This window comes from Trachinotus anak, unplaced genomic scaffold (assembly GCF_046630095.1).
Source record: "Trachinotus anak isolate AG129_WGS33_773 ecotype Australia unplaced genomic scaffold, CSIRO_AGI_Tana_v1 ptg000028l, whole genome shotgun sequence".
Classification (NCBI taxonomy): domain Eukaryota; kingdom Metazoa; phylum Chordata; class Actinopteri; order Carangiformes; family Carangidae; genus Trachinotus; species Trachinotus anak.
The window spans coordinates 17,220,612-17,248,499 of record NW_027273879.1 but is presented as its reverse complement, the minus strand read 5'-3'; the positions used below and the strand labels follow the sequence as shown (position 1 = coordinate 17,248,499).

General features: G+C 41.4%; 1 protein-coding gene across 2 annotated transcripts; it reads left to right on the top strand.

Annotated features, from left to right (window-relative positions):
• The first annotated feature begins 67 nt into the window (after positions 1-67).
• Positions 68-27,888, top strand: dpysl2b (dihydropyrimidinase like 2b). 2 transcript variants are annotated; one of them, XM_071466209.1, is made up of 14 exons: positions 68-470; positions 12,650-12,738; positions 14,434-14,618; positions 16,518-16,682; positions 17,196-17,257; positions 19,781-19,861; positions 20,265-20,333; positions 21,790-21,910; positions 22,278-22,434; positions 22,570-22,711; positions 23,194-23,364; positions 25,643-25,822; positions 26,180-26,345; positions 27,513-27,858. In XM_071466209.1, exons 1-14 carry the CDS (start codon positions 204-206, stop codon positions 27,602-27,604), a joined length of 1,947 nt encoding a protein of 648 aa, XP_071322310.1. In that variant the 5' UTR covers positions 68-203; the 3' UTR covers positions 27,605-27,858. The 2 variants fall into 2 exon arrangements, with proteins under 2 accessions (XP_071322310.1, XP_071322311.1); XM_071466210.1 differs by lacking the exon at positions 68-470 and adding an exon at positions 2,446-2,727 and having other exon boundaries at positions 27,513-27,888.

Below are 27,888 nucleotides of genomic sequence, written 5' to 3'. Positions count from 1 at the left end.
TTTCATGCAGCATTAGCCTTACAGATTTGTTTGCGCTTTTGTCACAGTGCGACCACCTGCGCTTGAAAACCGGCAAAGGCGGTGGCTGTCCGGGCGTGCGGAGCTGGAGAAGAAGAAAAAAAAAGACACAAGAAGCTGAGACTCTGAGCATCTGTGCAGCTACACCCCGAGGAACCTCACAGCTCCCCCCGCCTGCGATAGGCATGTCGACCGCCGGGGAAGTGCCAGCCTTCTTCAAGAGCATGGGCTCTGACAGCCCCGCCAGGCCCAGGCAGAAATTCTGTGGCATGTTCTGCCCGGTGGAAGGCTCCTCGGACAGCAAGACGCTGGACTTTGATGCGCTCTCGGCGTGCAGGGGCAAGAGTGACCGGCGAGTCATTGACCGGCAGACCGACATCTCCCAGCCGAGGAAGGTGGAGATAAGGGAGAGCACGGGCAAAGAAGCTCTACAGAATCTGGATGATAAAAGGGTAATTTTCTTGTATTTTGCATGCGTGTTGCGTATATTTTTTTATACCCCACCTTGTCAGTCTGTCTCTTTTTGTCTCTCTGTCTCCGTCTTTCTCTCCATCTCTGATTGAAATCATCCATCATTCAGATGTTTGCACAAACCTGCGCCACTCATTTGAGTTTGTTTAAGCTTACAGCCTGTGTATACCAGACAACTTGCCTCGACTACATTTCCCAGAAAGCACTGTGATGTAAAGAGTCGATGGAGGGCCCATCATGCAGAGCTGCCAGAGGGAGTGGCTCCTGTTAGTTACCTAGGCCTTGTGGTGTTGATTTTTCCTCCTTCTGCTGCACAGCACCTACAGTTGTCTATGTGCTGAATGTATGTCCGTGAGTTTGTGGAATGTCCTTCTAAACACCTGCCGACTCAGCAACAAGGCGACTGTGTCATCCACCCAGGCCTGCTCATAAGTGAGACACACACATGTGAACACGTAAGACTGGATGCTGACGTGATGTAATGCATGGGTGCAGCATTATCATGCTTGTGCATTTGTGCTCAGGACTGAGGGTGTGGAGCTGATGGACAAGCGATGGCAGCTGTGACTTGCATGACTTGCAGGAAAATCTTCCAACTTTTAACCTGCTGGTTCACGTTATTGTCCAGGCTCTGCAGCTGGGCAGTAAACCATGGCACCAGTGCCTCCTTTACTTAATATTTAAGCACACAGGATGCTGTTAAAAGCTTTTGGTTGTGGTGTTGAGCCCTGGTATCATGTTACATATTGATTGGAAGCATTAGCCACACAATCCACTCCTTACTCTCTTACCTCTTATGTCTATTTAACAGCTCACTCTCTTCTTCTCTGATACAAGAATATACACATGGAATCAATGGTTTGTTCTTGTGTATCAAAAATAAAACAGATACAATTAAATGGTGGGATGTTTAAATGCTAGCTGACATCTTAGGACCATGCTTGAAAAAGACAAATGTGTCATTAGCAGACTGCAGTGGTGGAAAGTAACTGAGTACATTTACTCAAGTACTTAAGTACAACTTTCAGGTAATCGTAATTTCTTCAAGTACTTTTATTTCCTGCTGCTCTATACCTCTGCTCCACTACAGCAAAGAGACATTAACAAGACAGAATACAGTCAACAATAAATTATGTTTTATTAAAGGTTACAAAGAGAGCCACGCCTTTACTCATTAATGAGTCTATAATTAGAATACAATAACGAGTACTTTTACTTTTGGTAAGTATATTTAACTAGTACTTCTTTACTCTTAAAAATATTTATTGCGATGCTTTTTTATTACACAAATACAAGAAAAAAATAAGAAAAAGTACATAGTGTCACTTAAAATAATAAAATAAAACATTGCTGTTGTACATAATCTGCTATTTGGGTAAAGATGAAATTCATTAAACATTAGGATATAAAATTTAATTCACAGAATCATCTTGTTATTCATCGAACCAGATTTCACTCTGGGTTCTTACATCTGTCTTCGGTAGCGTAAGGAAAACAGTTTTCGTCACAGCAAGTCAGTTGGATATGATATTTATTCAAATTTCATTTTCTTCAAACACAGGAAAAGAAAAAACTCTTTATTTCCACACACTGATCCAAACAAGTGTCACTCATTGTTTCTGCTCACATCCTGAAACTACCCTGGGTCTCTTTGAATCACCAGTATCAGGGGTGGCTTTATTAGAGCTGGACACAGGTGAAATGATGAGGTTTTACTTGCTCTGGTAAGAATTCAGATTCTTTCCAGAGACAGCAGATAAAGTGAGCGCAGTTAAGATGGCTGCTGGTGTTTCTTCATTTGTTCAGCCGGTGCACTCTGCCTTCACTAATCCAAAGAGAGCAATTGATGGCATTAGTGGCTCTCTCCTGTCAATGGAGCAGGGCGAGGCTCTGCGCATGCTCCGTGGGGTTCTTTTATGGGGAAGAGGCTCACGAGTGGTCCCTCCCTCCCCTCTTGTCTGACTCCGTCTGGGAAGGAAAGCTTTGGTGCATCGGCGGAGACCGGGAGGCTGCCAGGACGCGATCTGGAGTTGAGAGATAGTTTGATTCTGTACATTTGTGGCCTCCCAAGGATCGGCTGCTTCCTCTTCTTCATCACCACCATCACCATCCTCGGTTCAACCAGCGGTAATCCCGCACATCCCGTTGCATTGATAGCGGTCCACGGCGCGGCGCAAGACGAAACACCGGTGAAAGATGTCTGGCTACCAGGGCAAGAAGAACATCCCCCGCATCACAGTGAGTGTTGGGACGTTTTGATTGTTGAAGTAGCCGCGGCTGAATCCAGCCTGGAGCCCCGTGTCGGGTCGTGTGGGCCTGCGGGTGTGGGTGCAGGATGTCACCGGGGCGGCATGGTCCCTGCGCCGCTGCGCTCCTCCGACAAATCTGAGCTGGAGGATCTGACCGCGTGAGTCGCTTCCGTGAATGCATTTTGCAGATGCACATCGGTGGTTTCGTGAAATCCGATCCACGGGGACTGACTGCACGTCAGGATCGGTGAATCACAGAGGCCCCCCCGGTAGTGTGGCGAGGCTGACAAAATGTGGTTTTTTTTGCAGCATCTTTGCGACAAGTGCTCATCTCCAAATGAACCCAGCTCTCGCTTCAGCTTGAAATATTCATTTCTGCTGCAGATTCACACTCAGGCCACCGTTCCTTTGTCCAGGGCATGCATGACAGTTGAGATTTCACGCCGGTGGTCTTTGTTAGGCGGTGTGTCTGGTGGCCGGGTATCAGTGCACACCAACTGGTGGGGCAAATGCTTCCCTGCATCTGTAACGCTCAGTTCCCGGCTGGATTTTCCCCCAAGCTCTCCTTTCACTTTGTTAAAAACAGGATTAATTTTTTGTTCCATTTTTAGAGGTGCAGAAACATTTAAGGACTCTTTAACTGTGTCACTGTGGGGCAGAGTGTTTCCCTGAATTCATAGCGGAGCTGCAGGGATGGTGGAGGTGGTTCAATGGAAAGTGGAGAATAGGGAGGGGAAGGGAGGGGAGCCAGGGGAAGGGAGGGGACAGTGGGTCCCATTTCCTTCCATGTTTCTCAGCTGTGTAATGAAGGGAAGATGCAGAGCTGATCAGGAAGGAGGTCACTGTCTTGCCGGTAAAGTGAAATAATTGGGTTAAAATGTCCAGAATGACTCAGAACGTGTAGATAGACTCATGGATGGAGCTGAGTGCTTCTTTTAATCAGATCCCAAATGTTGCATGTGAATATTTCAGGCTTTCAGTCTGATATGAGTAAATGCTTTGTGCGGATAAAAAGATGCATTACCAAATTAATCATTGGCTCATACTCATTATATAAGGGAGCAGGCTCAAGGGCCCAAGGGGTCAGGTGGCTCTTAAACCAGAGGTTCATGTGTGAAGTGGCTGATGTTACATTTGAGTCACCTCAGTTTAAACTACTTCTGAAAAACATCCTCACTTTGATGAGATCAGGACAAAGAAGCAACCAGGACACGGGCATGATGTGGGTGGGGTTGGCTGTTGGGCAGGATGAGGGGCCTTTTAAGGGCCCATCATCTTTAAATCCATTCATTCTTGTTCTTATTATATTAGGGGAGGCCTTAACCTCCGTCCATCCTGCACCTTATAGACAGAGTGGTCAGAGTCAACCATGACTGACGTGACCAACAACTTATCCCACATCAGACAGGACAGACGTCTTTACTGGGCATTAGTGCTGAAAGGATTGAAAGGCTGATTAATTGATTAGTCGACTGATAGAAAATCAATTGGCAACAATTTTGATAATTGGCTAAGAGGCTTGATTAAGCAAATAATCCAAACATTCGAGCTCCAGCCTCTCAGATGTGAAGATTTGCTGCTTTTCTCTGTTGTAAATTGAAAATCTTTATATTTTGGACTGTTGGTCGGAGACAACGTGTCATTTGTAGCTGTTACTCCAGGCTCTGGGAAGTTGTAGTGGGAATTATCCACTAAACAACTAATCAGTTAGGCAGAAAATAATCAACTGATGACTCTAGTCACTAGTTGGAGCCCTGTTTGGAGAAGAGATGTTGAAACGCACACTGTGTATATTTCCACATTTATCTCAATATGGAAAGATACTAAAGGAGGAGGGAAACAGATAAACTAAAGTTTTTCATGTAACAGAATCAGTCTGAAACTATTGTTTATAATGATAATAATTGGAAACATATTTTGGTCTGTGTTGACCATGGTGGTGAAAACCTCTCAGGTGAATTATTTTCTCTTCAGAGTGCTGACGATGCAGCAGCCAGTTGGTGGAGAGATCAGAGGATTAGTTGGAGTTGTAGTCCCAGCAGCGATTAAGTCAGACCTAAATGGATAGACTACCTATTCCTGAACAGTGCGTGGAAAAGAAAGCAGGTCAGAGACACAATCGACTTCTCTCTAAAACATCTTTTTTTCTGAAGAGTTTAGGATCTGCATGCTGTTTTCTCACAGGGTCTCAGTCATGCACTAGTGCACAATCACATCAGCGAGGAGCGTGATAAATGTGGTGCATGAGACTCCGGCTGCTGAACAGGAGGGTGTCTTTTAGTCACTTTATGGATTTCATTTGTCCAGCCTGTCCTGGGTCTCGACCCTGTGAGCTTCAGGTAACAAACCCACTTCAGTAGCAGCTGTGCTGCCTCACAGAGCAGGAGTCAGTGTGAGGGGTGGACGTGTTTGTTAAACCAACAGAAGCCGGAGAGGAAATGAATGAGGTTAAATTGAATAAGAATTAAACAGGAAAGGCTGCAGCGCTGACAAAGAAACGCTGTGTGTCCCCTGCCTTTTCATATGGACCCATCAAATTATCAGTTTAGATTGAATATAACGCAGAATTGATGCATTCTACTTCTTCCGCATTTGCCAACGCTGGACCATGATGTCCACACAACATTAGGGCCGACTGGTCTGTCTCGGCCAGATGGAGCCCGGTCAGCTGCACAGGCAGGGACGTACTTAAGGCAGCCCTCATCAAATATGAATGAACCTCTGCAAGTTCACCACCTGGGACTGCAGCTTCTCTGTGACTTTCTGATTCATACAGATTAACCAGAGCAGAGAAAGGGATGAAGTAGGTCTGCAACTAAAGATTATTGCATCTCAGTCTCCCAGAGTTGTTGTCTTCAAACCAGTCCAAAACCCAAAAATATACAGTTTACAGTTACTCAAATAAACATTTGATCAAATCAGCCATTTATCAAGCAAAAAAGTCAAATATTCTCTGGCTGTAGCTTTTCAAATTTCCAAATTGTAAATTGAATATCTCTGTTTTTTGGCCTCATGCTTGGACATAATAGACAATTGGACTCTGGAAACATGTGATGGCGATTTTTCACCAATATTTTTGACTTTTTAAATGATTTAATTAATTAAATTAAGAAATTAACTGCAGCATGATATAAAGGTGGGCCATCCCTCACATTTGAGAAGCTGGAACTAGAGAATACTTGGCAGTTTTGCCTGAAGTGATGAATGGATTATCAAAAATGTGGTCAAAAAAAGTTTCCTTCCATGAATCAATCAGCGAATCAAGTTATTTTTTCTCCCAGCAACAAGAGCAGTTTGTCTTCGCTTGCTTGGCAGCAACAAGAACAAAGTTGATGTTTTAGTAAAATCAAGGCCCAAAGTACAAAGTTAAAGGAAGGTAAAAATAGACTGAGGCTATAATAAGACTGTCCTGGATTACAGTCTCTGTGACTACAATCCTCAGAGGATGAGAGATCATTAGGCAGTCTGCTAGTATACCTGTAGTACAGTATTGTCCCTGGTAGCAGCTCAGTGTGTGTGTGTGTGTGTGTGTGTGTGTTACTGTTAAGGTCACGTCAGCCTGTTCATGCTGTTATCTCACAGTACACAGCAGCCCGGGGCGCTGTCTCTTCACACATCACACGCAGCGTGCTGGTGTCCAAATCACCCACCCACTGGCTCAGCCTCGTTCACGCTCAGTATCATCCCGAATTCCCCCATTCATAAAGCCAGAAGTCAGTGTGTGTGTGTGTGTGTTTGTCTGTGTTTGTGCAGAAAGTGAACTTTTTTTTTCATGAATCAGCACCTGAACAAAGGAGAACACTGTTGAGTAAAAGTCTGTAACAGGATCGTGGTGCCTCCAGCTGCACCACGTCCTCGACAGACTCCAGCGAGAGGTCAGTGAGTGGTTTCTCCACAGGATTTAAATATCCAAACGCCAGAGACAGACTTTAAGGGATTTTCTTCAGTGTCACAGCGAGAGTTGAATGTGATAATGACAGTTGTGATGAGGTGAATTTTTTTTTTTTTTTTTTTTTTACAGTAAATGACAGAATTTAGGGAAGTTTCTCACAGACAAACACAGAATTTAAGTTAAAATTGTATTTAAGTGAATTTTAATACTCAAAGACAAAATTTAAGGGAATTATTCAGTTCTAGAGAACAGCCAATGACACAATTTAATGTAGTCAATGAGAGAATGTAAGGGACATTTCCATAGTAAAAAAAATATTAAAGAGGATTTTTATCCATTTATATCAACTTTTTGCTGACAGAGGTAGAAAACAGAAAGGAATAGATAATTTTTCATTGATAAAGAGAAAATTTTGGTGAAAGATTCAGTCTAAATGATTATCTGAGTCAGTATTTCAGTCACAGAGAGATTATGAGGAAATTGTTTCAGGGTAAAAGAGAGAATTTAGATGAATATTATATAATAATACATTTTCAAATTAAGAGAATCTAAGTTGATAAAGTTCATACTCAAAGTGGAATTTTAGGTGAATCTTTCAGAATAAAAGAGAGACTGAATTCCTCTGGTGATGTGAACCAATATAAGAAGGTAATATTGATCCAAAGCTCAGAATCTGTTTTATATCAACTGTTTTATAAACATACAGACACAAACACAAAAAAAACACTGTTTTTATATATATATATATATATATATATATACATCTGTTCTGTATTTTTCAACCATGGTATTAAGTGAGAGATTTCCCCTTTGGGAACCTGTTTGATTCCTGTATTGAAAAAGCAAGCGTACTGTTTAGAAAAAAAAACAAAAAACAGTGAACATGTGTTTTTACAGCATTTGTCTGAACATGTATGGAGATGATTTTAGTAGCAGGCTGGTTTTTCAATAATCCAGGTCCCACATAAATAATAGTGCTGACTGTCTGACCTGGCAGCATTCTCCACCTGACTTCACAAATGTTCCCAGGATATTTTCCATTTGGACAACAACACACCACGTTGCCGGGTTACGTCTAACACTGGCAGACGTTTTCACAGCGCCCGAGCTGATTTTGTTCTGATTTCACAAAACTCTGTCCTCTCGGTTACCAGGCGCCTCGTCTCTTCTCTGGAGCATTTCAGTTTTCACCTGTGGTTCTGAGTCTTTGTTTGTATGTTTTTAATAATGGTAGCTTGCAGCAGTCATATGATACAACAGATTGATCTGACTGGCTGTAACAGAGGAATAATCATTATTCCCAGACTACATTATTGGCACTCTGTTTCTTTTTATGCTAAGCCGCCTTCAGCATTAGCACTAATGCTAATAGATGTATGTTTAAAGCTGCTATAATCAATATTTTTATACTCACAGTGGATCAGATGACTAAACATAATGTGAAGGGGTAACTTGTAATAGTGAATCCACAGAGAATTATCACCTTAATCTGCACCTCTCCTTAGCTCTATGGAGCATTTTAGTGTTTTTGACTCGTTTTGTTTGGTTTTGCAGCCCACAACTTGTTCTGGTTCACTCTCAGTTATGTTTAGGTCACCGGGACCCGAACAGCTGCCTGCTGCAGTTGTTCAGGTCCCGGTGACCTACCCAGCACCAAACAACAGTAAATGAACTAGGTAGTGAGCATGGTGGGGCAGCTACAGAGCCTGATATTTCCCCTAGGATGGCAGAAACAGAGCTAAAAGGAGAGGGATGTTGCTCTGTGTGTGCTGGATGTGTAAACTGGCAACTTCTTACTAATCAGAATCAGAATCAGAATAAGAATCAGTTTTATTGCCAAGTATGTTTTCACATACGAGGAATTTTTTCAGGTGATTGGTGCAATTGAATTGAGGATCAGGGGGATCAGCAACAGTGGGGCTCTCTAGCCTTGTTGATGAGGCTGATAGCAGATGGGAAGAAGCTATTTTTGTGGCACCTTAACCGTAGGAGTTTTAAAAGAGGATATAATGCCAATATTTTGTTTACATCTTATTATGCTGCCTCCCAGTGGCCAAACTATTATATCAAGTCAGTTTGAAGGATTAGAGCAGTGGTTCTTCAACTTTTACCCAACCCTGACATTAGCAACAAAACAAACTAAACTGAACGCTATTTAATTACAATAACATTGTCATAATGTAGCTTAAGCTGCCAGAGTTAGCTTGCTAACCTTGCTAGTATTGGTGCACTCACATTTTTTTTAAATTTATTGCTCACACATAAAACAAATTCATCCAGCTTTATTTCCTCATTCCACATTTTGACTTGAAGTTGTGCAGACACCTCCTTGCACAGCCTAAGCTGGAGTTTCCCGCCAAGTTTCAGAAGAACCAGGATGTTTTGTTTGATAAAACGTAGATGAAGGAGATTGAGATTGAGGGTAAAGGGAAGTTACTTCCTTCGACGGATTACTCAGTGAAGGATCCATTGTGCTAATTGTTTGGAAGACAGTGGCTTCTGCACTGTGCTGCCATGGCATGTACATTAGTGCGGTTAAGTTTTGTAGTCTGGAATGAAAACACAGCTCTATAGCAACAGTGAGCCCATTGAGCTTAGTCCACATCCTGTTTGTGAGGCTGTAAGAGGTTCCCATGATGAAAAGGTCACTGTCATGTTTGGCAATGATCCAGTTCAATCAGACACACTCTCTAACCCCTGTGAGCTCCAAAACAATTAGGTGATTATACTGTACACGTCTGGATTCAAGGCAAGTAATTGTTCCGCTAATTTCCCAATTTTTCTTTAAAGTGTTCTGCAGCTGGAACTAAGAAACTGAACCTTTTAAGACAAATCACCTCTTTAGCATGATTTCTTTCTAAATGATCTGCCTCTCCCTCACTGAGTAACCCCCAAAACCAGCCCTTCTTTAGAAAATGAGTAATTGTTTCTGAAAAGATAATTTTGCCTCCCAGTCTTGGCTCGCCTGACCTTGAGTCTGTGTGAAAATGTGTGTCGACTCAAGAACCGTAGTCTGTTGGCGAACTCCAGTACGTAATGTGATAATGACAGTCATGATGAGGCACATGATGTAACGGCAATATTTCAAAGCAGTTGTTGGGATGAAAGCAGGCCAGCTGTGGGCTGGAGCGAGGCCAGTCGCTCCACCAGAGCAGTCTGCTCTGCATAGATCGAAGATTACCACATGATCTATTCGCATTAGTTCCATCAGCGCTGTCAGAGCATCGCCACACCTTTCAGATGACAACTGCAAGGCATTTTCCAGACCGGCTGCAGTCAGCTGAAGTCCTTAAGTGTGTGTCTATGGCATGCATGCACTAGAGGTTAAGTAGCAGTTTCTCTCTAAAAGCAAAGAGGATGAGGCTTTATGAGATACATACGTCCTGAATGTGTTTGTCTTGTTACTCCACAGCTGTAATAGGAACAGATGGGATAGGATAAGATATAAGATAAGATATAAGATAAGATATCCTTTTGTGGCTTCAGAGTCTGATAAACCGCCCCCAAAAAATCCTGGGGGAGTAGAGTTAGAAAGACGTGCGCTTACCACTTCTCATCTCTGTTTGAGGCTAGCAGCTCCATTAGCCGCTACACACGCCACAGCACACCTGATTCTCTGACTGGACTGTCCGTGGTCGAGTTGAATTGTGGGTAATGTAGGCACCAGATTTTGAAAGACATCCATCATGAGTGACAGTAATGCTTAGTTGGTGGGGTGCTCTTTGAAGATTACTGCAACTAAGATGAAATGGCCAAGTTCACAGTGTTTATGATGAAAACACAGAAACAGAAAAAAACTGCCGCATGTCGTATGTTTGCGTGGTTTCTGTCTAAAGCAGAGTTTGCATCATGTTCCAAAATCAAATTCCACCTGCTCCTGGTTTTGCACCAATAAAGATGTATTTTGTTCTGCATCAGCTCCCTGATTATGGAAACAGTAGACTTGAAAACTGAAGAAAAAAAAAAATCATCATGTAAAAAAGAGCTGAGTCCTGCAATGCAGAGTTGTACATGTGCAGGGCGGGGCTCTGACTGGGAGCCTTTGCGAAGCGGCAGTTGTGCTCATGGCCAGAGCTGCTGGCCAGGCAGCAGCTAGTGGCAGTGGCTCAGACAGAGCAGCCTTTGTTAGCCGGGGATGCTGGAGTCCTTGTGACCAGGGCTGCCACTCCCTTTTTGGACAGAGGGCCCAAGCTGCTGGGGTGACTCGAGGGGAGGGACATGGGTTGAGGGGCTCAGGGAGGGAGGCCTTCCCCTCTCTCTCCCCTGCAAAGAGACAAGTGGCAGAGCAGCAGCAGGCATCGATGATTGATTACACAGTCTGCGCTCTGATTGGTTCTCTCATACGCCCGTTACCAAAACAGCTCAAACACATGAAGTGGACAGAGGGGTGTGTCTGGAGGCAGGCTGTTGTCTTTATTGTTGTACCACTGAATCGCTCCCCTAATTTTGTCACAGACGATGGTTATTTACATTTTAATAGCTACTGAAGAACTGCACTACTGAACTGCTGCTGTTACTAAGCAGAAAACACTTTGGTGACCATTTTCTCAAACTGTTAACATTTGTTTTAACACTCCCAACAACCCACCATAGGTAACTCACAGGGGGATTTTTGTTTCATGAATAAAAGATTAAAAATGAAAATAATTTTTCACGTCCTTTACAAAAAACTCAAAGATGCTGCTTCTAAAAGTACAAAAACACATCTTTTGTAAACTTATACATGTGTCTAATGTAGAATCCATCCGGCACTAGTATAAGTTGTTTATGTTTTGACACTGTCCTAAATTATCAGTTTTGTAGCATGAATATGTAAATGTGAAGCTACCTCCCTCAGCATGCTAACCTAGCTTAGCACAAAGTCTGGAAACAGGGGAAACAGCTAGCCTGGCCCTACGCCTTATCAAACTGTGCCTCCCAGCACCGTTTAAGCTAACTAATTAACACATAATAACATATTATTATTATACTATGTAGCAAAAATTTAACCAATAACCTCCTGTAGTTGCAGAAGAACTGGTGAGCTAAGTAGTTAGCGTTAGAGGTGATGGGAGGCTGTTTCCCCATGTTTCCAGTCTTTATGCCTTGCTTAGTTAGTTGCTGGCGGTAGTGTCAAATTTAGCATAAAGATGAGAGTGGGATCAGTCTTCTCATTTAACTCTTGACAAGAGAGGAGACGAGAGTGTTTCTCAAGAGGTTTTCCTTTAAATTAGAGAAGCTCAGGTTTATGCCTCTCCTAAGAAAATCAACTAAGGCTCAATGTTCAGTGACTTTATAAATGTGAGATGATTTTTTTTAAGATGGCCTGGGGTGGATTGCAGGGTGAATCAGACACTGTTTGTATATACACTTCACTTCTGTCTTAATACACTCATTCGTTCCAGGCCCCTCCTCACATCCTTCCCCATGTTTCTACTGTATCTAGACTTCCCCCCCCCGACATTATAAACAGAGTCACTGTTAAAACATCCACACATAAGCCTGGTACTGATCCAAATATCACAACTCTTTGTTCTCTGTGTCATCACGTGCTTTCTCCCCTCTGTACATAGATTATTGAGTACTGAGAGTGTGTTTTAGGTGTGTGTGTGCAGAGTGTTTGTGGGTAGCTGTTTGTGTGTGCATAAGAAGAAAGCAGAAGAAAGCCAGTATCAGTTGAAAGACATTGCACAGCCATGAGGTCCTTATCAGACTGCATCCTAAAAAGGTCAGACAAAGACTGCTGTGTAAACCGGACAGGTTCTGAGTATTTATATTTTGGTGGGAGGGCCAATGCACTGCTTTATGTGACATTTCCCAAAATGTCTTTTATCAAATGCACTTAATCCCACATCCAATCAAGCCAAGTCAGATACTCACCCTCATAAGTCTATTTTTATAGGCATCTATAAAATCCCAGAGCGCTCTGTATGTGTTCACATCTGCAGTGTCGGGTTCCCACTGCTGTTCTTGAGCTTTTCCTGATGAATCATTTAAAGTGTTTAAGGTGCAGTGACTAATCATCTTTATTGTTTTGCAGAGTGACCGTCTCCTGATCAAAGGAGCGAAGATCGTGAACGATGACCAGTCCTTCTGCGCTGACATCTATATGGAGGATGGAGTCATCAAGTGAGTTACTAGTTTTTCTTCAAGCTGCTGACAACTGAATAAAAATCCTCCTTTTATTATGGCTATATATATATATATGGTTATAATTGGTATATGTCTCTCTTCGTACAAGTGTTGATAGTGAAAATACAATGGTTTGTCTACTCTCACATGCAGTGCAGCTCCACAATAGACAATCAACTGAAATTAAAATTTAGTCTGTGAGTAAAGACCACAAAATATGGAGTTGGACAAGTTAATGTCAAGGTCTATTTAGTAGCTTTCCTGGCCCTTTTAATCATATCACACAGTCTTCCTCAGCAGAATAAGCTTGCCCAGTTGTTATGGAAATGTAAACATCTGAATTTCCATTTTCTGGGCACATTAATCCACATTTTCTTACTAAATTGGCCTTAAGACAAGAATCTGCTTGGAAAAAAAGGGTTCTTCATGCATCTATCAGCAGTATGCAGCTGAGTCAGGAGCTTCACGGATTGAAGACTGCAAAGTAAGAAAAAGGGGCTGGAGCACACTTTAATAAGGCAAACAGACCAACGTTTTGACACTACTGTGTCTTCATCAGAGTCAAAATGGACAAAAACATGCAGCGAACACATTTATTGTCAACCTGGGATAGATGTACATTTGTCACTGGATATTGGTTGGGCAGGATTTCAAATCTGTTAGATAATGGATCAATAGATCAATGGATCCCAGATTGGGAGTTGTCATAGCCAGTATCCAAGTGCCACACCCCATGCACTATAATCACAATAGAAACAAAAGAAAACACACGTATCTTGAAGTTACAGAAATAAAGTGCAAAAACTATAAAAAGTGCTGCATCAGTTAAAGGAAACGTGACAAATTTTGTCCTTAATTTCGGTCAAAAGGCTCAACTCTCTTAAGCATAAGAGCCCAACATGGCCTCTCTTTGGAGGGGTCAGTAATGAGGACACAGTGGTGTCAAAACATTGGTCTGTTTGCACTATCAAAGGCTACAAATCAATTGGTGAAATATTTTTTGTCAGCAGTTGTTTTCAAGTGCAAGAATGAACTGAATCTCAGAAAAATATGCAGTTACTACAGGTTTTGGATACATTCCGTTTATTATATGTTTAATTTGTCCATGATTTGTACAGTTATATCTTAAATCTACTAAGTTTTGTATCAAATATATAAAAATACCTGTTACGCAGAGTCTTTTTCTAACTATATTAATAAACCATGAATACAAATGTATAGCCTGGAGTAGTTAAATATAAAAGCTCAGATCTCTGTTATGTTGGCATTTAATTAAATAATTAAAGTTATTTTGTGTAACATACAGTATGTTCATTTTGTTCCAGGTTTTTCTTAGTTTATTTTTTGTTTATTTATTTCATTTATTTTGTGATTGTAAATTAAACCTGGGAAGAAAACATAACAACAAATTCTGATAAAAAAAAACCCAAAACAAACAACTAATAAAACCAAATCGATATTCATACATTCTAAAAAAACCCCAATATATATCCATTTGAATGAACACCCAAAGAACAGCCTGACTTCTCTTTAGGGTTAAATTAATACAAAATGAATCTATATTCCTGCTAATGTTTTAACTTTCAAGAGACCAATGAAAAAACTGTAAAAACATTTGATAATTACTTTTTTCCTTTTTATGCTTTTGTCTCTGTTTTTTTTAATTATAATTCATTACATTCTGTTTCTCAGACAAATTGGGGAAAACCTCATCGTGCCCGGCGGGGTGAAAACCATCGACGCCCACGGCCGCATGTTGATGCCGGGCGGCATCGACGTGCACACGCGTTTCCAGATGCCCGATCGAGGTATGACGTCTGCAGATGACTTCTACCAGGGGACCAAGGCTGCGCTGGCTGGAGGCACCACCATGATCAGTAAGTCACCGACCGGAAGGATCCTGCTGTTGTTTCTGAGTCCTCTCTGTGATCGAATCAAAGCTGAGCGTGGTGTCTGCAGAGCATCTTTCCCCACAGTGATCCTTCATTCCCTGATTGGCTTTAATTGAAAATTTCTTAATGAGAACAGGAAGGGTGCCAGGCCTCTTCATGACTGAGCCAAAATATAAAACTGTCCATCTGCTCTGAGGACTCAGAGCCACGAGGTGCTGACTGCTGCTGTTCAGACGGAGCCAGGAAGTGAATTACTTTCCCTTTGGACACAGATACTGCAGATTAGTCACTGTTATTTTACAAACCCTGCATGGAGTCTGTTGTTGATATATTTTAGGCTTTTTATTCTTGTACATCTAGAATAAAACAGGGCCCAGATGTGTTTAATACAGATCTCAGCCCTGTTTTCCTTTGTGCTGTTTACAGTTTGTTAAGGTTTCCTCTTATGTTGTGACATAGTTGTCTCTGTTAGTTCTGATGTAAAAGATAACAAAACTAAATGAAATTTTCCCTCTAACTGTCACACTGGCCCTCCCTCTGACTCAGCAGATGCAGCCTCTCCCTGACAGCAGAACAAACACACCCAGATTGTCGTGTCTCCCTGTCACCTCAGCCGAACACTGACTGCTGCAGCCTCAGACTGGTCTGAGGCTGGGAGCTAATGTGTGGCAGCCTGGTGACTGGAGCGCACACCACAAGTGGGCAGATATGATTGCACCAAAAATGGAAAGTGACAGAGGAACTGTTTGAAATGTAGTTTGAGTCAGATTTAAAACCACAGATGAGAAATCAAGATTAGAAGCTCATGGTCCAGACTTAACACAATACATCTGATGGGACACTTGTGACCACATGTATGACACAAATTAGTGCTCGGTCGATGGATGATTACACAATAAAAGCTCTGGGAAACTATGACAGGCCTTTTTAACTGCTCTGTCATTTTACAGACTAAATGATCAATTCATTGTTTTTAAAATTACAGTTGACAGATTCATTTAATGAAAGTAATCGTTAGTTGCAGACATAATGTGAACACATGCTTTCCTGACTGCACTCAAGGACCATTTAATCAACTGGGTCCTCTGTTTAAAGTCTTGCTATTGCTACATAGCTAACATTAGCATTAACAGCTGTTTACTCACCAGTCTATGAGAAACATTGTGAGTTCAGCATCAAACTTTATTCCTTTACTTTACCAAGAGCTGTCTTCAGCTGTGGAAAGCAACGCCAATGTTAACTCTTGTCTCTATCACGTCTTTTCTTCTACTGAAGTCCGCAGGCTAACCAGCTAGCTACCATCACTTTTGTCATGATAGCAACTTGCTGTGGCCTCCAATCTGCTCAGAGGACGTATTATAACCTCTTGTCTTGTAAACACAACAATGGCTTAAGCTTTTGTCAAGCAACAATCGCCACCACCTGGTCTAGGCAAGAAACCACGTTTGGCAGCAGAGAAAACTTAAATACAAAAAACTTTTAAAAATGGCCCCTTTAAATACATTTCGGTCATTATTTTCATTCATACAGTATGTGTCTGAAAACTCCAGATGTAATATCTCAGATATATATTTTTTTTCTTTTGGTGGTGGAATCCATAAACCGAGGATGCGTTTACTTTGAGTGAAGGCTGTGGTTTGGAAAAAAGACAGGAGTCATGTATCTGTGTCTTGTTTTCAAAGATCAATTCGATTCACAAGTGGTCACTTGAGACAAATTTGTGACACATTTGGCTGCCAAGTGTGAATCAGTCTCATTTGGGTCTCAACTCAACATCAGTAGAACTGGATAACAGATAATATCAAATATCAGATCACAGGGTCTAAGTCACTGTGTTTGTGCTTGACTGTCTTTTTGTGTGTGTGTGTGTGTGTGTGTGTCTAGTTGACCATGTGGTACCTGAGCCCGGCGTCAGCCTCATCTCAGCCTTCGAGCAGTGGCGCGAGTGGGCCGACAGCAAATCCTGCTGCGACTACTCGCTGCACGTCGACGTCAGCGAGTGGCACAAGGGCATCCAGGAAGAGATGGAGACACTCGTGAAGGATCACGGTGCGACCACACCCATCGCAAAGTCACATCACAGTTCCTCAGAACATTATGTTAAATATGACTCATGGTTTTTAAAACATAAAACATATTGAGCTGTAACTTTGGTCATCTTGTTCTGGCAGCAACAGAGTTTTGAAAACGTTTAATATCAGTTCACATCAGTCAGATCACGCGTGGCACACTCTCGTTTAAGAGCCAATTTTGCATTCAAGGATTCAAATTATTTTAGCAGGAAAACAGAAGAGCAGGAGAGAAACAACACTAAAGACCCTGCCAGCAGCCTCTAGAGGCTTCTATGTTCACTACAGCCCACAGTACAAAGACAACAACAAGTAGCCAACTTACACCAGTTTGTTTTGTACAAAGTTATAGTATTTGACCAGCCAGTTTGTTATCGCAACTTTACAGTCGGCTTGGTATATTATCTTTAAATAAATCCTTTTCACTTTCTGCTTTAAACTTACTTTTTCCTTGCAGATTTACATTGACATCTTTTATTTGTATTTTTTTAAGGTGTCAACTCCTTCCTGGTCTACCTGGCTTATAAAGATATTTTCCAGCTCACTGACGCTCAGGTGCGGCTTCCCCTCTTCTCGCTTTCATCTCATTGTGTCATGCAATATGTTATTGAGGAACAGAGGAGGCTTGAGGTTTACAACTATTGAATAATATTCATGTTATAGTGAAGTTAGAAGCAAAATCACACTTAATATCTTGGTTCAATTTAAATGAAACTCAATGACACCATCTGGCTGTGTAGAGGTGCAGCTTCTCCTTCACCAAACCTCATTAAGCTTGAATTATCCTTTAACATGAAACCTGCTGCTGCTCATGAATCTATACAAATACAATACTGCACACTTTGCTTCATGGTATGAGACATCACAGCACGCTGCGGCAGTAAGAGCACAGACAAAGATGACACTGGTTACTGTTAGAGCATTAGTTGGATTAGCCAACATAGCATCTAAATCATAATGTGTTTATTATTCCACACTGAGGGCTCAGCTAGAGGAGTAACAGATGTAAAACAAAAAAAAAGAAAAAGTATTTTAGATATTTTTGTCAGCCTGCCAAGATGTTCACCACATTTATATTTGCATTTGTTTTATCTGGCAATGCACTGTTCTGTGGCATGAAGTTATAACTTGAGACAAAGATTGGTAGCCTACAATAAGTCTGACATTATGATATAATAAAAGTCATATCTCCGTCCTGCTTTTGGCTCCTGCACCCGTCCTACAGTGTGAGTTACAGTTGCAGTCTGTTTGTCTTGGCGAGGTGACATTTCATAACGGTCATCTGTGTAATGAAAGCCACATCTCCATCTGAGTGTCCTTCTGAGTCATGGTTAAAATGAATTAATCCCGCTTGAAAGTTGTGTTGAAACAGATCTGTGTTGGTCCCTGCACCTGTGTGAGGAATGTTTGCAGGCCGGTGCAACCAGAGTTTATCATTCTCTCTCCCATGTCAAACTTTGATGGCTCTTTATTGCAGCATGTTTGGCAGCCGGGACATGATGACTCATTCAACACGTCAGTTTTCCTTCAGTCTGTGAAGTCATCTTATCGCTTAAACAATCAGAGTGTGGGACACTCACATACTGTTTCAAATTTTGGACCAGTGTGTTTCATTTCACCACAGATTTGGAGTCATTAGGGTTTGTTATTGTTGTCATACATCATTTTTTGGGCTTAACATTTCACTGTAATTAGAGAATTAGTGTAAACACAGTAGATCAGATTGTAACTGCAGTCTCCATTATTCAGAATTGATACTGGATAAAAGAGCATGTTTTTGCTAAAACCATCAATTGATAACCTGATTTGCAAAATGACTGAAAATTTACTGACAGTTTTGCTGACTGATCAATAGTCTTTAAAATGCCAAACCCTCTCTGGTTCCAGTTTCTCATATGTGCAGATTTGCTGCTTTCTTTGTTTTATATGATTGTAAATTGATTGTCTTCGGGGGTTTGGACTGTTGCTTGCATAAAACGCAATTTTAAGGCGTCACCTTGGCTATGGGAATTGAACAGGAAAAAAAACAATAGAGAATTTAATTAATGATGAAAAGGTTTTTAGTTACAGCCTTCGAGTTTTAAAATGATGTAACTGTTTAGAACAACATATCTGAGACAGTTACTACATCAGAGCCAAAGAACATGCTAGTCTAATAGAAATCAGTAAGAAAGTCCAACTTAGGTTAACTCAGCTGAATGACTTTTTTTTAGGTGCAAATAATAAGATAAAGCAGCAATATTTCATCAGAATAGTGAAGTGACAGCAGAAGAAATGGCTGGAGTCTACACCGGTTGCTTGCTATGCTATGCTATGCTATGCTATGCTATGCTATGCTATGCTATGCTATGTTTGTTAGCTATGGGAACTTTGAGCTAAATTCTAACATCAGCCATCGGTGATGGTGCTACATACAAAGTGAAGGGATAACTATTAAAATGAATCGTGAGGGGGACATGGTTGTCTTTACTAAATATTTAATGCATCTATCCAACAGTTGCTGAGACATTTTACTCAGAACCTCAAATTTCAAACTCATTTGAGATATGTCGGTGCCATCCCTGCAGCCATGTGCCTGGCATGGCTAAAGATCATATACAAGAGAAAAAACTGTGTTTTTACTGAGGCCTTCAGTTGCCTGACCTTGTGTTTTTTCTCTGTTGGATCAACTTTAATTACAACTAAAGGAAGATATCATCAAGATATCGACATTTTCTTCTTGTCAGTCAGAAAAAAAGAGCACTTTAAAAGAACATACTTTCTCCTGAAAGGACCATCTCCTGATGTCTATATGCCGTCTGGGCAGGACTAAATAGAGACCTTTCTTTGCTCTAATCAGTCAAGTATTCATTCAGGCGACCTAATGACTATAAGCACTTTTAAGGAAAGTACATCACTCACATATAACCTGTCAGAAATCAAAGAAAAAACTGGGTTATGTCTTTTTTTCAAACCAAAGCTCAGTTATTAGTCACAAGGTGTATAACATAAGGATAACATTAGGATTCTTGACTTGTGTTGCCATTAAAAAAGTTGTGTTTGTGCATCGAAAATCATATCTGTGTTTCCTTGTTGCAGGTGTATGAGGTGTTCAGTGTGATCCGTGATCTGGGAGCCATCGCCCAGGTGCACGCTGAGAATGGAGACATTGTAGCTGAGGTAAGACACTTGAATCCACAATGAGCTGGGAGCTGGAGGGACTTTCTGCTGGATGTTGCACTTAAAATTGGCTGCATGTCTCAACAAGGCGTTGCTCAACACCAGCACATGGAGCACAAACACTGACAGGCTCTCTGTGCTTATAAAAGTCTGTTTAAGCTGTGACACATCATTTCTCCACGTAAATGACGAAATGTTCAATACTGAGCTCCTAATAGCCAACAGATGAGGATGAATATTCATGGAGGTCATGGCCATGCTTTATTTTTCACTGCCAAGGCTGGTCATGGGGAATGTACATGCACCTGCACATGACTCAGTATCTGGTTTGTTTGTGTGTGTTCATCTGTGTGTGTGTGTGTGTGTGTGTGTGTGTGTGTGTGTTATGCATATGTGTCTTTAGGAGCAGCGCAGGATCCTGGAGCAGGGGATCACTGGGCCTGAAGGACACGTGCTGAGCCATCCTGAGGAGGTGAGACAGAGTTTCAGCACCATGGACTGACCTGTGTGGATTTTATTGTGAAAAACTGGTTTGACTTTGGGAAGTGATGAATCAGTACATCTCTGAGGATGTGACTTTACTTGAACATTCAGATAGAGAATGAAATTTGAAGCATGACATACTTATTGCAGCTGTTTTCTTTTGCTAAAACTTTCCTTTTCCTTCTTTTTACTATGAACTAATATATAGTACAGTAAGGTAAAATACTGAATGGTTTTTCACTACTGAGCAAAAAAATGCCTCTTGGACTAGTGATTAAAAACCTCTGGCAAACATCAGAGCAAAGGGACACAAGATAAAAAAAGGAAAGGAAAAAACAGAGCAATAATCCAAAACAGACAATGTGAAGAATACAGAGTTCTCTGTACTTGGAATATTTTGTCAGTGTTTTATCAATGACAAAGCACAATGCTGCTGTTTCATTTGTCAAAATAAGTTGCCAAGGTTTCTAAGTGTTTCATGTTATTTTTGTTGCTTGAGAGGGGAATTGCTTTCTTGTGGAGAGATAGCACTCTGATGTCTGCATAATGAATATGAAGCTACAACCTGCATCCAGTTAGCTTTGCTTAGCACAAACACTGGAAACAGCTAGCCTAAAATCTAAGCTCACTCATTAACATTTTATATCATGTTTGATTAATCTGTATTTAAACATTAAAACTGACAAGGAGCAATCACTTCTTTGAGCTAGCTATACGCTGTTTCCCCCTGTTTCCAGTCTTTATGCTAACCTCAGCTAAGCTGCATCTGGTCACTTCCTGTTTAGCTGAGTGGTATCAATTTTCTCCTCCAACTTTTGGCAAGAAAATGTAAAGGTGTATTACCCAAATACCCAATTATTCTGTTGAAGTATAAACCTAACTTTAAGGATAGTTCCTAAGGACTTTATTTAAATTGATTTACGTAATTAGTTTCTTCATAGGAAAACATCATACTTTTAGCTACTCTCTATGTTTACTATTATTTATTTATTATTTAACTCTTATTTTTGAAACAACAGAGGCTCAAACATGGTGTTTATATATATAGATATATGTATATATAGCCTGTAGTACCCTTCTCTGTGGAAAACACTTTGCAGCCATAGCCCCAAGTCTGAACCAGTTCTGTGTGCAGTTCTCTGCTGCAGTGATATGGGGATCCTAAAATGCTTTGCACAGACAGAATTAGAGCTTTTAAATAATGTATAATCTATCCAGGTTGTGTGAAGACTGAGTCTAGTAGAGATCTATAATTTTCAATAAATTCTGAGAGAGATTAGCTGTTACCGGCTAAAACAAAACCCCTGCCCAAAGGTTATCATCCTCATATGATCACATGAAATTTGGAAAAAATGTGGTGGTCATTACCCTGATGAGGATGAAGCAGGACTTCCCTGAAAAAGACTCAAAATACTGTTTTTTTCTGCCACTTCTCTCTCGATCAGGTGGAGGCGGAAGCTGTAAACCGCTCAGTGACTGTGGCCAATCAGACCAACTGCCCTCTGTACATCACCAAGGTGATGAGCAAAAGCGCTGCTGATGTCATCGCTCAGGCTCGGAAGAAGGGTGAGATATCTGCCTGATCTCATGCTAATTAAATCAACATTTGCTGCTGGGTTTGTCATTATTTGTAATGCCTCTTTAAAACAAAACCTCAGCGTACTACGCTGCCGCTGACATAAATACTTCATTTGTGGATTTCCACAGTTGAATTTAGGGTTTGGAGTAGAAAATGTCAACTCAGTTAAAATTGCTTCCAGTTCCAATCAAGTGTATTCATACACTGGATTTAACAGAAAACAGAGACACAAACAAGTGCAAACAGTAGTCAGAGCATGTCTACGAATACACAGCACTGGAAACAGTCCACATGACATGCATGTATCACATTAGGAGCGTAGTATCTGGTGTTATAGTGTGACTGAACTTTCAGGCACTGTGGTCTATGGAGAGCCAATCACTGCGAGCCTGGGAACAGACGGTTCACACTACTGGAGCAAGAACTGGGCCAAAGCAGCCGCCTACGTGACCTCCCCTCCCTTGAGCCCTGACCCAACCACACCAGACTATCTCAACTCTCTGCTCTCCTGGTGAGAGGATGATCCAAACATCCAAAATTTCATAATGACATTTCTTCAGCTTTGTGTCATAGTTATTTTCCCTAAGTATTACAATTAACACCGTGTCCTCTTTATTTTATTTCCACTTCTTGACCTTCTACGTAGTGGTGACCTGCAGGTGACAGGAAGTGCACACTGTCCCTTTAACACCGCCCAGCGTGCTGTGGGCAAAGATGACTTCACCTTGATTCCTGAGGGTGTGAATGGCACTGAGGAGAGGATGTCCATCATCTGGGACAAATGTGTTGTATGTACATTTATACTTTTTTTTTTTTTTTAAACGAATGAGGTATAGTGTGAGCTGGGTGTGCAATATGGATAAATCCCATTTATATCATGATGTCTATGTACAATGTATAATAATAATATAATACAGCTTATGAAAAATAAATTGAGAAACTCCTTCTGGATAAAATAACAAAGCTGTTTTTGGTTTATCCAGTGAATTAAAGACCTCACAAATCGAGATACTTCATCACATTGATGCAAAAATGATGTAACAACAAGAGCTTACATCCATGCACCAAAAGCAAAACACAGGCAAGAAGAAGGGAAAAGGTCTGTGGATATAACAACACACATAACCAAAATCACGTAACAATAAAACACACATTAATCCACGCAAGAATGACTGAGTAAACATGCAGGGGAATGAATGGCAGGAAGAGGACCAGATAAACAGACTGTGACCCCTGCTCCACTCTGACTCTCAGCTCTGATCCATTTCAGGTGACAGGTAAGATGGATGAAAACCAGTTTGTGGCAGTGACCAGCACCAACGCTGCCAAGATCTTCAACCTGTACCCCCGCAAGGGTCGCATCGCCGTGGGTTCAGATGCTGATCTGGTGCTGTGGGACCCAGATGCCACGAAGATTATCTCCGCCAAGAGCCACAACTCGGTACGATCTTCACTCATAAACACACAACCGATGATATTAAGGCCTCAGTATGCTGAGGCCTCATGTCTTCAAATGTTACAGCCACTATGTGTATTATTTTTATGAGTTTTTTTTTGTTCACCGCAGTGTCTTTTTCATATCACCACTGGGGCTGCTAAAGTGAGAGGATTTCACATTCGACACATTCAGCCCCAGACTATAAATTACACTAAAGTATACACAGGGGTGTCACATACTTTTAGTCATATAGTGTAAAGCTGGAGGCCATTGAGGTAGCATTACTCCAGATTAAAGGTGAAAGTAAAAAGACTGACCTTTACCTTCTTTTTAGAAATACCAGGCAAGGTTGAGATTCTACATAAAATACATTCTCACGAAACATTAAAGGAATCCTATTATATGATTAGAAATAATAAAAATAATAATGCATTTTTAATTGGTGGCAGCTAGAGCAACTGGTTTATTTGTCCACTCCTCCGTTGTGAGGGATGGCTCTGGTTTTATGGCCGTCTGACTGCTGAACAGGGTGTGGGCCTCGCACAGCGTCAGGGGAGTGATGTCATCCTTAAAATCTTCCAGAGAACTGGAACACATCATTTCTGATTGTTAGCAGGCAGATCACCATGTATTCCTGTGTGTGTGTGTGTGTGTGTGCGTGCATGCGTGTGTGTAAGTGAAACAGAGTGACTCTTGCTGCATATGTTCTTCTAATCCCGTCATGTTCTTTGGTTTCTTTTTATTCCACTTGGTCAGAAAATGACGGAGTTATGTATGGGAGAAATTGCTCATTTGGAGTGTTTATGAATGTGTGTGTGTGTGTGTGTGTGTGTGTGTGTGTGCGTGTGTGCGTGTGTGGGTGTCACAGGATAGCCCGGCCTACTGGTGATCTCATTTCAGGCTTTCAGAGTCCACCAGATTGCCATGACCTCAGCTTTAGCTCCAGTAGCTTTTAGGAGAGAGCAATTGTGCAGTACAGCTTCCAAACTAGTCACACAGCAACCTCCCCACCCTCCTGGTCAACACACACACACACACACACACACACACACACACACACACACACACACACACACACACACACAAACACCCAAACCACTAAAATGACCGCTCTTCTTCTGTCTCTGGCCTGAGAACTGAAGCCTCTTTGCCACATCAGTTGTTCCCCCCCCACAACGATTAGCTTTGCTTTCATTATTAGCATTAGAAGTCAGAGGGAGCACTTTAAACTCCGTGTCAGTTAAATCAGTTAAGCTTCTTTCACAAGTGCACTTTAATCCATAAACATTCTGGCAATTTTACATGGTGGCATCATGCGTGAACACAGACTGTAGTCTGTCACCATTAGGACTTGAGTGAGATTTTCCTAAATCTGTGATCTAAAACAGCAACATTCCCAGTTACAGCATGTGCTACGGGGAGGTTACATCATCCTTATGATAGGGAAAAATCAGCTGGAGAGGATGAATCATTGTATCTTTGCTTTGAAAGTATTTCTGTGATAATTTGATAAAACATCACAAGAACACAGCTGTCAGACATGAACTTCAACCCCGCTTCAAATCTAAAAACACAAACTAAAAATCTCCGCAGTTCTATCTTTGAAACATCTGCAGAACCATATGATGGATAATGTTGTGAAATATCCAGTGCATAAAAGCCAAAAGAGAGTTTTAAAATCCATCATTTACGCAGTTTGTTTGAAAAGTCGTCAGGGCACTCCTCTGTTTTGTCCTGAATTTCCAACTCAGTGCCGTTATCCAGCGCTGTTGCCACCACTGGCGACTAAAAAACATCCATCAGAAAATCATACGTAAACAGACTCAACAGGGAGTTTTTCTGCAGTGGAGCTGTTTGTTTGAACCTGAAACTTTGACCTTACACAGATAATTGATTTCCCCTGAGATGAATGTGTGTTAAAGAGTCTTGGGTCAGTTCTCTTTTCAGCAGCAGCTACAGACGGATGAAAGGTCACTCATAAATACCAAGACAAGTATTACAATACTTAAGAAGCCACTCATATCATGTGACCCACGAAAACTGAATTTACTCATTTATTCATTATGTGATGACTTCACACAGTAATGAATAGTCCTGATGCACTATAAAAAATGACTCACAATATACTGTAAAAAAGAAAATCAGATAGAAAGAGGAATTGATTAATCTGACCTTTTTTCTTTTGAGGTGTATACTGTATATGTATTTGTAATATGTATTTGTGGTTGTTGGGCAGTTTGTACTAAACTAAACTCCTTATCGTCATTGTTCTCCTCTACAGACTGTGGAGTACAACATCTTTGAGGGAACTGAGGTGCGCGGCGGGCCCCTGGTGGTGATCAGCCAGGGCAAGATCGTCTTGGAGGAGGGGAACCTCCACACCACCGAGGGATCGGGACGCTACGTGGCCCGTAAACCTTTCCCTGACCATGTGTACAAGAGGATAAAGGCTCGCAGCAGGGTACAATACTGTTTTCTTCCTGCTAGTATCTGCGTTTAGTCTTTTTTGATTGATACTGATATCGACCATCCATTCAACAGCCATCTTGTCAAGTTTGTACAGATCTTGTCTAGTGAGGTAGTGATTGTTGGATTTTCAGGGTTTCTAAAGGTCAGAACCATTTTGCATAAATGTTACTCTGCACACTCAGCGTTTTTAGAATGATTTATGATTGTTTTGTGCCAAGCTGGAGGGATGATGCAGCTTGTTAGGGAATGGCCGTAAATGTGCGTGCATCCGTCTTGGAATGGATGGATGGAATAATTCCTTGTTAGTTTTCACTGCCATGACTGTGGTGTCTTGTTTCCCAAAATGCAGCTGGCTGAGCTAAGGGGTGTACCTAGAGGACTGTATGACGGTCCGGTCTGCGAGGTGTCAGTCACCCCTAAAACCATGACTCCTGCCTCCTCTGCCAAGACCTCACCTGCCAAGCAGCCCAACCAGCCTGTCCGTAACCTGCACCAGTCTGGCTTCAGCCTATCTGGTCAGTGTTTTTTCCTTTTTTTTTTTTTTTTTAAGGCTAATAAATTTCTCTGCATGCTGTGTGAAAGTGAGCATTAATTATCAATATTAAGTTAAATAGTATATGCAATCAAGTATTGGGTCCAGTTACAATAGAGAAATACATCTGTACATATCTATAGATTAATGGCTGAGAAATTACAGATTGTAATTTATGCTAAAGTTGGGGAAGGTGTATTTCTCTGTTCTCGAGTGGTACTGCCTTATTGATGCCATGAACAGTGATAAATTGTTCACCATTCAGCCATATCATCAAACTGCAAACAGATGCATAAAGCGCAGCATCCATGAAATTAGTCAAAAGGCCTGGCCACAGAAATCTGGCACCAAATTCAGTCAGTTTGAACAGAGTCACCACAAACACATTGATTCTGTCTTTCTGAACATGAAATCCACTCACAGTTCAAATTAGGGGAACTTTCACATGTGAATTAAATTTGTTGATAAGTTGCAGACAGTTTTTAACCATTAATGTATTGTAAGTGGATATTGGACTCCAAGATGGCACCCATTTATCCCAAAGAAAACTGCTCACCCAGGGAATAAGATTGTTGTAGTAACACCATTTTCCACTGGGACAAATTGGCAGCAAGACTGACTCCCCAGGCAGTATCAGGCAGGCTCACTTCACGAGCAGGAGTCTAAATGTTACACTTACAATAGCAATTTATGAAAAGTATGTTTATAGTGTCTTCAGAAGCGATGACGTTGAGCTATCCACTCACTTCTCTGATATTTCTCCTGTCACATATGCAGCCATATTTTATGGGGAAATCTGTGATAATAAAACTGTAATTAGAAAGTAACTACACATGGTTTTCAAACTCTGGCTTCATGAATATTCACTAAGTGCATCATATTTTGGTAGGTTAGCTTGTTACAAGTCTCATTCATTTTTTTTGTATTGTGTCCTCTGAAATCTGCTTTGTTTTTTATGAGCAAGCTAGTTAGTTTGTGTCACAAGAAGCTAGCTAGTTTCTCATGCAAAATAATTTCACTCTGGCACTTTCTGGTATGAAAAGGTCCAGTTAATCATTTGGAAAATTCATAAAATATCCTTCAAAAAAATTTAAATATTACTTTGTATAAATACATCCTTGAATAGCCAACTTTCCATTCAATTTCACAGGTGCTCAGATTGATGACAACGTTCCTCGCCGGAACACCCAGCGCATCGTGGCGCCTCCAGGTGGCAGGGCCAACATCACCAGCCTGGGTTAGAGCTCCAGCCCCCGGCCGCTGAGGAGGAAACGAAGCTTTGAGGGCAGACGGCCGACAGGAGCTGAAGGGTCGAGAAACCACGTGCCGACACCGGGAGCCTCCCACCCTTCGCTGCACCTGACCATGGCCATCCTTCAGCCTCGATCTCTCACTTCCTCCTCTGCCGCTTTTTCACGTACCCACTCTCCTCTTCCCCAGAACCTGATCCTAGAGGACACAGCTAGAAATGAAAAAAAAAAAAAAAAAAAAAAAAAGTCTGCCTCATGATGAAAAAAGAGAAAAAA